Source organism: Oratosquilla oratoria, chromosome 34, assembly GCF_046742065.1.
Source record: "Oratosquilla oratoria isolate Oo_2021 chromosome 34, ASM4674206v1, whole genome shotgun sequence".
Lineage (NCBI taxonomy): Eukaryota > Metazoa > Arthropoda > Malacostraca > Stomatopoda > Squillidae > Oratosquilla > Oratosquilla oratoria.
Genome location: NC_134810.1, coordinates 32,427,683 through 32,440,860, shown reverse-complemented (window position 1 = coordinate 32,440,860; position 13,178 = coordinate 32,427,683). Strand labels below are relative to the sequence as shown.

Below are 13,178 nucleotides of genomic sequence, written 5' to 3'. Positions count from 1 at the left end.
GTCGCAAGACACAGCACATCCACAGCAAGGCCGCTTCATTTAATCGGCGACCCCCCCTCTCCGTCCCCCCTTGCATATAAGGAGAGGACGGGGAGAAATCCCTTCGGGCTGCGTCAAAATCTACTCACACATACTACCCCACCCCCCACCCCCACCCCCCCGCCCATTCCTCCTCATGCAATCACAACATCATCCATATACAACCATTCTCCACTCACCTCTGTCTTCCGTCCTCTCCCTTCCTTCCTCAACAGACATTCCCCTCTTCCCCAAAGCCCCCTTCACCCCATCCATCCACCTCATCCTAGGACGTCCCCTCATGTTCACTCCCTCCACATCTGCCTTCCATACCTCTTTCTTCACTCATTCTTTCCATGTGTCCAAACCATCCTAATATTCTTTCATCAACCCTATCTCCCAAATCCTTTTTCACCCCTGTTCTCCTCCTCACCTCCTCATTTCTCACTCTATCCAGCCTAGTAACCCCCACCATACTTCTCAGACACCTCATCTCAAACACATTCAAACTCCTTCTCTCTTCTTCTCTTATGTTCCATGTTTCTGCCCCATACAGTGCTGTTGGCACAATCACTCCTTCATACAGTCTCCTCTTCGCATCCATTCCCAAATGTCTATTCCTCATTACACTCTTTAATCCACCAAGGCATTTACTCGCTTCTCTCAATCTACATTCTACCTCCACCTTCACTCCACCTTTTCCTGCTACACTCGCACCCAAGTATCTAAAACTATCCACTTCCTCCAGTCGCTCTCCCTTAATGTTCACTTCCAGTCTACTGCCACTTTCACCCCTTGTACATCTCATCACCTTACTTTTACCCACATTTATCTTTAGCTTTCTTCTATCACATACTCTCCCAAACTCTGCCACCAGCTTCCTCAATCCCTCCTCTGACCCTGCCACAAGCGCAGTGTCGTCCGCAAACAACAGCTGGCTCACCTCCCACTTTTCTCCATTTTCTTTAACCACCTCCAATCCCTGACCCACTACCCTAGCATTCACCTGTCGCACCACCCCATCCATGTATAAGTTGAACAGCCAGGGCGACATAACGCATCCTTGACGAAGTCCCACCTTTACTTCAAACCACTCACTCTCTCCATTTCTAATCCTGACACAAGCTCTACTACTCTCATAAAAACTCTTGACAGCTCCCAAAAGCTTTCCTCCTATCCCATAAATCTGCATAACCTCCCACAGTGCCTTTCTTTCAGATCCATAAAAGCCCAAAAAACATCCTTCCCCTTTCCTATAGCTTTCTCACATATCTGTCTTACCACAAAGATCTGATCTACACAACCTCTACCTGTCCTAAAACCACACTGTTCCTCACCAATTACTCCTTCTGTTCCTCTCCTAATCCTCTCAATTAAGATCCTCCCATAAGCCTTCCCTACTACACTTAACAGGCTAATCCCTCTGAAACTACTACATTCACACTTGTCCCCTTTTCCCTTGTAAAGAGGAACTATACAGGCACTTCTCCAGTCCTCCGGTACTCTACCCTCTCTCCAGCAAACATTAAATAACCTCACCAACCAGTCCACCATCACTGAACCTCCCTTTTTCAGACATTCTGCATGGCATCCATCCAGACCAGGTGCCTTAACTGCTTTCATCATCTTTACAACTGCCTTCACCTCATCCTTCCCTATTTCTCCTCCATTCTCCTCACTCATCACTCTCATTTTCTTCGCATTTCCCACTGCAGCTATCTTTCCTTCCCTATCCTCCTTCACATTTAGCAACTCCCTAAAATATTCTGCCCATCTTCCCCTTACTGCCAGCCATCTCTTCCATTATCATCTCTCCATCTGTACCTTTTACCTTTTCTTCCCTACTTGATTCGCCTCCTCTTCCTCTCTTAATTTCTTTCCAAAACATCTTTTTATTACTTTCAAAATTTTCTGTCATACTCCTACCCCATTTCACATCTGCTCTCCTCTTTGCCTCCTTTACCTTTTGCTTTACTTCTCTTTTCTTTTCTTTGTACGTCTCATATGACTCCCCCGTCCTCTTTTGTAACCAATCTGTGAATGCTCGCTTCTTCTCTTCTACAACCTTCTTTGTTTCCTCATCCCACCATTCACTACCCTTTCTTCTATTTCCCCCTGTCCTTCTTGTTCCACACACCATCCTTGCACACTTTAAGACTCCCTCCTTGAACCATCCCCATTCCTCCTCCACACCCATCTCTGCTCCATCCTTTACTCCCTCCCACTCCTCCTTCAGCTTCTTTTCGTACTCCTTCTAATACAGATCAAACATTTTCAAATTCTATATTACATCGTTTCTGTTATTTCTTTTGTAAGCGGCTAAACTGGAATCTTATGGTTACCTGAGTTAGTTTGGATAAAAGGATGTTACCGAATCATTTGTGCAATTAATTTCCTTTCACCATTTTAATCATTATTATCAATCATGTGGTATTTTATAGTGAAATTTATTTCAACAATTAACACCTTCACGAATACAGTTCACCAAAAGCCCCTAGTTATTTGTTTTCCTCATCTTCTGATTTATCAAATAAGGTTTACCCATCATATTTATGCAAAGTTGTAATGAAAAATTATCTATCGAGAATGACCAATCCGAATATATGCAATGCCTTGCAGAACTGAAGTAGCTGTCAGTGACTAGAGTAATACAGACACCTGATAAACCATCATAACAACAACTGATAAACTCCCAAATGTCGATATGTTGACATGAAATATTAATTTAACATTATATTTATAGTTCTTTTATGTGTGGATAAGTAGATTCGGGTGTGACTTTTTATTATGCGGGATTTGGGCTGTGGGATTGCATCCGTATACCATTTACTGTACCCATTAATTGACCAGAATTAACCATTTAATTACTAACCATATAATCCTAAGAAGCATATTTGAATATTTTATTGCTAAGTTTCTTCACCAAATATATGGTTATCTGTACTAATGATAAATTTCATGTGGAGACCAAATGTCCAGTTTTTGTTAACGAAGGAGACCAAATCTCCAGAGATCAAATGTCGGGAGACCATGTTCAGTTTTTGTTAACGAAGGAGACCAAATGTCCAGAGATCAAATGTCTGGAGACCAAATGTCCAGTGTTAACGAAGAAGACCAAATGTCAGGAGACCAAATGTCCATAGATCAAATGTCTGAAGACCAAATGTCCAGTGTTAACGAAGAAGACCAAATGTCAGGAGACCAAATGTCCATAGATCAAATGTCTGAAGACCAAATGTCCAGTGTTAACGAAGAAGACATAAGAACATAAGAATAAAGGAGACTGCAAAAGACCATAAGGCCTACACTAGGCAGCTCCGTATCCATCACCACCTGTCATCCCCATCCATAAAGTTGTCTAATCGTTTTTTAAAACAACTGATAGTTTCAGCGCTTACTACATGGTTACTAAGTTTATTCCATTCATCGAGACCAAATGTCCAGAGATCAAATGCTGGAGACCAAATGGCTGGATCCCACATAACCCCACACAATGGAACAACAGGAAACCATGATTACATCCACTGCCAGCAAACCGGGGCAAAGGAAACGTTGTCGAGCAGAAAGATCCGTTACAATAAAGCGACCACGAGTTGATTTTTAATTGCTTACTATATTATTTTGAGGAATGTTCTTTGCATTTTTGGCAGTGTGCTTTTATTGATTGATTATGAAAATATTGTACTATATGTCAGGAATTCAAAGAGTACATATAATCTTTTAATTTTATGTTTTTACCTTTTGAGTTATTTTATATTCTGTGCATTTGTGAATAGCGATGATGCAATTATGTTCTGTATACTATAAGTATGAAAAAGTAAATCTATTGGTTTTTACGTCTGTCTTTCTTTCACTTTTTGTTTAGTTGAAAGTGCTGGTTCCATGTTTTACACCGACCCGATCGGGAACCGTGAAAACAAAGATGGCGGCCAGGAGGTCTGGACGCTATCTCGATTGGACAAATTCCAATGTAGATAACTTCACTGTTAATGGCACAAAGTACATGAAACTTACAAAGACGACTCACTTGCAATATATATTTATTTCTGAATTGTTTCCAGCCAAATTTATAAACATTTAAAGTGATTGGACGCCATAGGTCGCCATCGGACGCCTTTGGATGCATTTTAGGATGTCCGCTGTTGAAGGAGAGGACAGAAGATAGGGGTGAATGGAGAATGGTTGTATATAGATGATGTTGTGATCCATGAGGTGGAATGGGTGGGGGATGGGGGGTGAGGGAGTATGTGTGAGAAAAATTTGACACAGTCTTCTCCTTTTCTGCATGAGGGGATGGAGAGGGGGTGGGTTGCCAATTTAATGAATCGGCCTTGCTGTGGATGTGCTGTCTTGCAACACTGCTTCTGACCCAGGGCAGTGGACAAGATGCAGGGATGAGCATCCAGGAGGTGCCAAGATAAGAGGGAGGGAAGAGGGTGGAGGGGAGTGGAGTATGATAGGGATGGAATGGAAAGGAAATTAAAAAAGTAAACTTGGAAAGGGACCTAGGACTATCTCAAATGACATGACACCAGACAAACATGTCAACAAATTAGTTGAAGAAACTTTTAACTTATTAAGATCAATGATAGTAGCCTTTGACTACATGGATGAAGAAATGGTAAAGAAAATACTAGTTATACTGATAAGACCAAAATTGGAATATGCAGCATCACTATGGACACCTAGTACCACAATAAAAAACATTAAGAAATTAGAAAGAATTCAAAGAGCAATAACAAAAATGGCACCAACACTTTGTAATTTGACATACGAACAAAGACTGGATAAACTAAATTTACCAACCCTGGAACAAAGAAGAGAAAGAGGTGATTTAATAACCATTTACAGAATTATGAAAGGGATGGAAATTCTTGATAGGGATGACCTACTAAAATAGAATAGAAGAAATACAAGAGGACACGAGAAGAAACTTAAGAAAGACAGTTACAGAAGAGATCTGAAAAAGATTAGCTTTCCACACAGTGATAGATAACTGGAACAAACTGAAAGAGGAAACAGTGAGTGCTGAAACTAAACATGACTTTAAGAAAAAATTGGATGTGGAAAGATCCAATGGCGGGTCACTACAAGCATAGCTCTCCTCCCACAAAATACAACTAGGTAAAGTACATCTCCCTTCCCAGTTTCACCTTCATCCACATTAACCTTGAAGAAACCTCCTTCCACTCCACTACACATTTACCTATTTCTTCACTTACTAGTATAGCCACCCTTTCTTCCCCTCATCTTCTCTTCACTCTGACACCTTCCCAACTACACTTCCAAACTCAAACTCGCCCCTCCCTTTCAATTTAGTTTTATTCTATGCCAACACTTCCATCGTTCTTCTCACAAACATACTGCCTATCTCTTCCCTTTTACTCTCACCTGTACCACATCCACACACATTAAAAGACCCAAACCTCAGGGTTCTGGTTGTAAACTCCCAGACCCTCTTATGCCTTTGCTTTTTTTAAGGAATGTTCCCTTTGGGGCTACAGAGAGTAGGATGCCTAGTATTGTTTTTGTCACCTTTTACTACTCAAGTGGTAATACTTGGTGGCAGTATTCTTCTCCCCCCACCACAGGGTTTGGCAAGTGTTACAGGACAGTATTAAGAGTGGGGGGGACAGCATAACAGAGGGACAGTTACAGTATAATAAAGTATCATTTCTCTATAACAGACAAAATTATGTGTGACTCTGGTTTGTAGGGGCACCCCATATAGACCCTAAAGTATCAGCTGCATGCTACTGAGCAGCTTTTAACCCCACAATAACAATAATAAACCACACTGCATTACTATCATTAAATAAATCATGACCCACCAACACATTTTGTGCTCTTGAGAAGCTCAAAGTGCATGAAGAACACGTCATCTGGATCTTGAGGCAAAAGCTGTCTGAATTCTGTATGGCTGAGTGAACAGAGTGTTTTCCCATTCATTGTCCAGAGACTTTTGTTGGCTCCTTTGATGCCGAACTGTTTGGTTGCCCATGTAAGCCAGTGCTTCACATGATAGGGTCCCCAATCCTCAGGATCTGGAATAAAAAGGCATCTCAAATAAGATGAACATTCCAGAAATTAAGTCTCACACTCATCTGGGCAGTGTCCATTCTCATTTCACTCTTGACAAATTTATGTCTTCTCATTATCATTACTTCAGGAATAATAATAATAATAATAAAAAAATTATATATATATATATATATATATTTATATATATATATATATATTTGCATAAATACCAAAGGGCCTTTTCGTCCTTATAAGAGGGGTGGTTTAATCAATGCAGACACCCATCCAAGATCCATCCATACCCATTTATTGCCACTCTCATCTTAGTACCTTAAGTATGAAGAGTCTTCCTGTTTCCCACCTCACTGCTCGAGTTGAAGACAATGCAGCAAGACACACCTCCACTGCAAGGCCTGGCAGCCATAGCTCACTACCACCACTTCATTATTTGGTGACAACCCACCCCCTCATCTACGGGGGGGGGGTGATTATGAAGCAGACAAGAACATACTTATGGGTCATATGATTTTTTTTCTCACTCAATTATAACCACTCTCCATTAACTCTTAACTCCTATCTTTGGCCCACTTTTCCTTGCTCAACAGACATTCCTATTGCATTAAAAAAGTGGGGATATAGCCTATGGGGATTTTCTCATCTGTTCTTTATAGAGAAAAAAAAAAAAAAAAAAAAAAAAAAAAAAAAAAATTAGTAATTGAGGTATGGTGTCCCCAATTAAATGAAAGAGTGGGCGTAAATCAGTTCCAGCCATCAAGCCCTGCTGTGGAAACACTGTCTTGCTGCTTTGTCTTTGACCTGAACAATGTGGTAGGGGCCATGGATGACTCTTCCTCCATGAGGCGCTAAGATGCGCAGGCTGATGAATGGATTTTGATGGGTGTAGAATGGACAAAGGGTGTGTGCGTGCTTTGACTTTGCCACTCTCCTTATGATGAGAAGGCTCTTTGGTATGTACATACATATACAAAAGGCTTTTTTCCCCTTACAAGGGAAGTAGTCAAAAAACAATGGCATAAAATCCACTCCCACCCATTTCATCCCCACATACTCCACTCCCATTCACCCCCCTCCCTCCCTCTTATAAGAACATAAGAATGAAGGAGACTGCGAGAGACCATAAGGCCTACACTTGGCAGCTACATATCCATCACCATCTGTCATCCCCATCCATAAAGTTGTCTAATGGCTTCTTAAAACAACTGATATTTTCAGCGCTAACTACATGTTTACTGAGTCTATTCCATTAGTCAACCAATTCTTGCCTATTTCCTTTTTAAACCTAAATTTGTCCAGTTTATAACCATTACTGTGAGTCCTGCCCTGTTGTTTTATTATGATGACCTTGTTTGCATCACCCTTGTTAAAGCCTCTGATCCACTTGAACACCTCTATTATATCACCTCTGCGTTTTTCCATAGAGTGTAAGTTAAGGTGCCTAAGCCTCTCTTTGTAAGGCAAATTTCTGAGTCCATGTATCATTTTGGTCATTCTTCTCTGTACCGATTCTAGTGAATTGATGTCCATTCTGTAGGACGGAGACCAAAATCGTACCGCATGGTCAAGGATGGGTCTATCTCTAGATAGAGTTTGATAATTACCTCTGCACTTCTATTCGTTACAATCCTAGCAATGAAACCATAATGCTCTGTTAGCTTTATTCCTGGCACTAATGCACTGTTTCCTGGTTTTAAGGTCCAGACTCACTAGAACTCCCAAGTCTTTCTTGCACTCAGTTTTCTCTAAAAATGTGTTATCTAAGCTATATCAATTTTTAGGGTTGTGTAGCCCTAAGTTTAACATGCTACACTTAGAAATATATCAGCACAATCACCCCTTCATATAATCTCCTCTTTGCATCCATTCCCAGTTGCCTATTTCTCATAATTTTTTAATCCCCCAAGGCATTTCCTTGTTTCTTTTGATCTACAATATACCTCTGCCTCTACTCCTCCCTTTCCTACCACGTGACTCCAAATACCTAAAGCTATCCACTACCTCCAGCCTCTTTCCTTTAACCTCTTCACTCCGGGGCACATCGCACGTCTGGCAGCATTAGCTGCCCAACGTGCGATGTTGTGTCATAATAACCGCATTATAAAAAATAACGTCAGTGCTCAATCGTTCGTTCTCTTTCACCAGTGTATTTAGATAACCATAGAAAATTGATGAAGCCAGTTTAGAGAGAATGGAAAATACGTAGGTACGACTACAAAAAATATAATCAAGATGCCGACGTCAGCATCATCGAGTACCCACTTGCTCCTCATGCCACCTACGTAGGCATCACCGTATGGAAGTGGTTAAGACTTCCAACTCACTGCCATCCTCTACCCTTGTACATCTCATCACTTTACTTTAACCCACATTTACCTTCAACCTTCAACTTTCTCCTATTGCATACCTCCCCAAACTCTGTCACTAACTCCCTTAATCATTCCTCTGATCCTGCCACAGTGCAGTGTTGGCAGCAAACAGCAACTGGCTCATCTTCCACTTTTCTCCATTTTCTATAACCATCTCCAGTCCCCTGCCCATCACCCTCACCTTTACCTCACACACCACCCTATCCATGTATACAATGAACAGCCATGGTGACATGACACATCCCTGACGTAGTCCCACCTTTACCTCAAACCACTCACTCTCTCCATTTCCCATTCTGACACAGGTTCTATTATTCTCATAAAAACTCTTGACTGTCCTTATATCTGCAAAACCTCCCACAGTACCTTCCTATCAACCCTGTCATAAGCCTTTTCCAAATCCATAAAGGCCCAAAAAAATCCTTACATTTTCCTAAAGCTTTCTTAGATATCTGCCTTACCACAATAATCTGATCCATGCAACCCCTACCTTTCCTAAACCCACATTATTCCTCACCAATTACTCCCTCTGCTCCTCTTCTAATCCTCTCAATTAAAAAACTTCCCAAAGCCTTCCCAACTACACTCAACAAATTGATCCCTGTGAAACTACTACACTCCCAAGTGTTCCCTTTTCCCTTGTAAAAAGTAACTATACAGGCACTCCTCCAGTCCTCAGACACTCTACCCTCCCTTAGACACACATTAAACAACCTCACTAGCCAGTCCACTATTACTGTACCTCCTTTCTTCAGACACTCTCCATGACACCCATCTAACCCAGGTGCCTTATCTGTTCTCATCATTTTCAGAGCTACTTGCACCTCATCTTTTCTTTTTCTCCTCATTTCCCTCCCATCACAATAATTTTCTTTGTGCCTCCCACTGGTACCACCAACCCCCACCTATCCTCCACATTCAACAGCTCTCTAAAATACTCCACCCATCTTCCCATTATCGCCTCCTCTTCCATTAAAATCTGTCCATCTATTCCTTTTACCTTTTCTTCTTTACTTGACTCACCTCCCCTTCCTCTCTTGATTTCTTTCCAAAACATCTTTTTATTGCTTTCAATATTTTCGGTCATACTCCTCCCACATATTGCATCTGCCTTCCTTTTTGTCTCCTTCATCTTGTTTTGGTTGGAAAATTCCTAAACCCTCTTATGCTTTTACTTTTTTTTAGGAATGTCCCCTTTGGAGCTACAGGTAGCACGATTCCTGGTCCTATCCCTGTTCCAGTTTTTGTCGCCTTGTACAACTCAAGTGGGAAGACTTGGTGGCAATATTCTTTTCCCCCACCACAGGGTAGGCAAAAAAACGAAATGAATATTCAGAGAAATGGTACAGGACAGTAACAAGGGGTTGGGGGACAGCATAACAGAGGGATAGTCAGAGTATAATGTCATCATTTCTCTATGAACATAGTTTTCCTCTATCAGAGACAAAATGATGTGTGGCTCTGGTCCGTAGGGGCGCCCCATATAGACCCTAAAGTATCAACTGCATGCTACTTTGCCACAATAACATGCAGCCAATACCCCAGACGGGGAGCTTTTTTTCTTTATACCTCTTATATTTTTCTCTCATCCTACTTTGTAAAGCTACACCAGAGATACATTGGCAGTACTGGTGGGAAAGAAATGAGATACACTTTTCAAATAGTTATAGCAAGGAGTGAAGGGGTATGGATGTTCTTTCATAACTTGCCACTTTATTCTGTGTATAGCGGCTCATGGGTTGGGGTGTGGGTTTAAGAAGAGTCATCATTAATATCATCAATGCAGTACTAAATCATGATACTGCTTTCAGGAGACACTACAAAGGTCAACCTACTTTGAGGGATCTTTAAAGCTTTCTGAATTTCCCTGAATGCTGGGCAAACAATCCAGCGTACAACTTTGGGTGTTTGTGTAGTTTCCTTGGATCCAGTAGCAGCTGGTGAGGGTGATTCCTTGTGATTAATTGAAGTTTCTTCTGAATTTCCTGCAATGTATTAAACATGATAGTGTTATCCACACCACCCTGAATACTAATTTTACTTTTCACTTAAAATATATTGTTTTCTTCTGTATTTCAGTTATTCATCCTGCCAAACAATATACACTCATCCCTTCATTTAATGAACAAAAGCAGGAAACACAAGTCTGATATTTCTGATTGTTCAGAGCACAAAATCAAGACTAGTAATATGCAATTAAAAAGACTGTATACTGGAAATATAATGTGAATATGATAAATTCAACATGTTTACTGTAATCTAATATCAGAGCTAATACCAGAGTTCATGGTGGAGATGTGTCTAAAGAGTTGATAATAGCAAATATAGTGTTTAGGAAGAAAGTGAAGCATAAGTACACATGGGAGAGGGTGGTGGATGGAAGGGTGGTAGATAGTGTTAATGGACTACATAGTGGTAACCAGGAGTATAGTAGGAAGAGCTAAGTATGTACATGTTCTAAGGGGAGAGAGTGGGGGAATATTAGATAATTTTTTGATGGAAGATAAGTTGAGATAAATGTGGGGAAAAGTAAGGTAATGAGATGTACAAGGGGAGAAAGTGGCAGCAGACTGGAAGTGAGTATTATGGGAGAGAGCCTGGAGGAAGTGGATAGTTTTAGATACTTGGGTGAAAATGTGGCAGGAAAGGGAGTGGAGGTGGAGGTAGAATGTAGAGTGAGAGAAACTAGTAAATGCCTTGGGGGATTACAAAGTGTAATGAGAAATAGACATTTGGGAATGGATGCTAAGAGGAGATTGTATGAAGGAGTGATTGTGCTGACAGCACTGTACAGGGCAGAAACATGGAACATAAGAGAGGAAGAGAGGAGTTTGAATGTATTTGAGATGAGGGGCCTGACAAGTATGATAAGGGTTACTAGACTGGATAGAGTGAGAAATGAGGAGGTGAGGAGGAGAACAGGGGTGGAAAGGGAGTTGGAAGATAGGGTTGATGAAAGAGTATTAGGATGGTTTGGACACATGGAAAGAATGAGTGAAGAAAGATCAGTAAAAGAGGTGTGGAAGGCAGAGGTGGAAGGAGTAAATATGAGGGGGCGTCCTAGGATGAGACGGATGGATGTGGTGAAAGGGGCATTACAAAAGAGAGGAATGTCTGTTGAGGAAGGACGGGAGAGGACAGAAGATAGGGGTGAATGGAGAATGGTTGTGTATGGATGATGCTGTGATGCATGAGGGGGAGTGGGTGGGAGATGGAGAGTGAAAGAGTATAAGTGAGAAATAATTTGACACAGCCAGAAGGGACTTCTCCCTATCTTCTCCTTTTCTGCATGAGGGGATGGGATGGAGGGGGTCGTTGAATAAATGAAGCAGCCTTGCTGTGGATGTGCTGTGTCTTGTGACACTGCTTCTGACCCAGGGCAGTGGACAAGATGCAGGAATGATGCATCATCCAGGAAGTACCAAGAGGGAGGGAAGAGGGTGGATGGGAGTGGAGTATGTTGGAGATGAAATGGGTGGGAGTGGTTTTTATGCCTTTGTTTTTTTGCTATATCCCTTGTGAGGGGGAAAAAGCCTTTGGTATATGTATGTACCATGAACTGTGAAGATGGAATTTTGGTATGTGAAAGCATGCCTCCATGACACCTTAAACTGTATCTGTTATCATTATATCAGTTTTCTTTTGATACACATCTCCAACATTCTCACCCATGAAATAAATAAGAAATAATTACACTTACCTTCAACTTGTTTAAGAACATCAATGATATCAATTTTCTTCCCACCACTGTCTGAATGTAAGACAAATTGTACTTGTACTTGTCCTTCTTGAGTACCACACTGTTGTTGCAGGGTTTCTTCATCTCTCATCTCCAAACACAATAAGTCAATTGAAAGATAGATTAACATATTTTGAAAGAATTCCATCATAAAAAAAAGCATCAAATCATCTACTATATATAAAGATATTAACTAAAGCCTATTCAATTTCATATCTATTTAACCAAAATACCAACCTCTTTCTCTGACAAAACCCACACTGAGAAATCTGTAAGATCTGTTGACATGGCCTCGGATGCTTTTGCCTTCAGGGACCCCATGGTGTCACTGATATCCATATCCACAGCATACACCTGCATATTGCTAAAGAAAGCATGGTATATTTTTTTAAATGTCACACCAAAACTGTGAGGCAAAGACACTAAATCCACCTTTCCCCTTCCCTGTGGTTTTGTGGGGCTGGATGTGGTTGGGGATATTTGTCACAACTGGGGAACAAATAAACCTCCCCCTAACCTTAAAAAATATTGTAGATCAATCTTATGAATAAAAAAAAATTATTCTATCAGTTGCCTGTAAACCAAATGCTTAAAGTATTCATTCAGTCAATCACAATATTGAAGACAAGACAATTTAAATGTAATTCATATTTACAGCATGAACTTGCAAGTATCCTTAGTAATCTCTGCACATCACAATTGCAAAATATATAACACTACTTGCTCATAACAATTTAATAACATCTCGACACCAACAAATCCATTCATAACTCCTCATTTCTCTTGCTGCAGAACTATAACCCTGAGGAATCCAACCACAACCACCATGTTAGCCCATGGATCACTTGGTGAAGATGTTTTGTGAAGTTGTCTGAAGTGAGTGAGTGCAGAGCAGTGTAAGATAACATGTTCCATCCCTTCTGTGTAGTGATACTTTGTACCTCGTACCATGCCAATTCTGTGTTGGTACTGTTTTAATGCTAAATAATTACTAGACTGTAGGCATGCTAGTGCCA

At 40.9% G+C, this 13,178-nt stretch overlaps 1 protein-coding gene across 6 annotated transcripts in view; it reads right to left on the bottom strand.

Moving 5' to 3' along the window:
- LOC143018167 (DNA-binding protein Ets97D-like) overlaps nucleotides 1-13,178 on the bottom strand; it is a 66,364-nt gene that overhangs the window by 41,614 nt on the left and 11,572 nt on the right. For 5 of the 6 annotated variants that reach the window (XM_076173332.1, XM_076173330.1, XM_076173331.1 and 2 more), the window contains exons 3-6: nucleotides 12,401-12,526; nucleotides 12,124-12,263; nucleotides 10,259-10,408; nucleotides 5,850-6,062 (exon numbers count right to left, since the gene is read on the bottom strand). In XM_076173332.1, the coding sequence (XP_076029447.1) occupies nucleotides 5,850-6,062; nucleotides 10,259-10,408; nucleotides 12,124-12,263; nucleotides 12,401-12,526 (629 nt within the window). Of the gene's footprint in view, nucleotides 1-5,849; nucleotides 6,063-10,258; nucleotides 10,409-12,123; nucleotides 12,264-12,399; nucleotides 12,527-13,178 lie in introns of all 6 variants that reach the window. The other variant, XM_076173329.1, reaches the window with a different exon arrangement.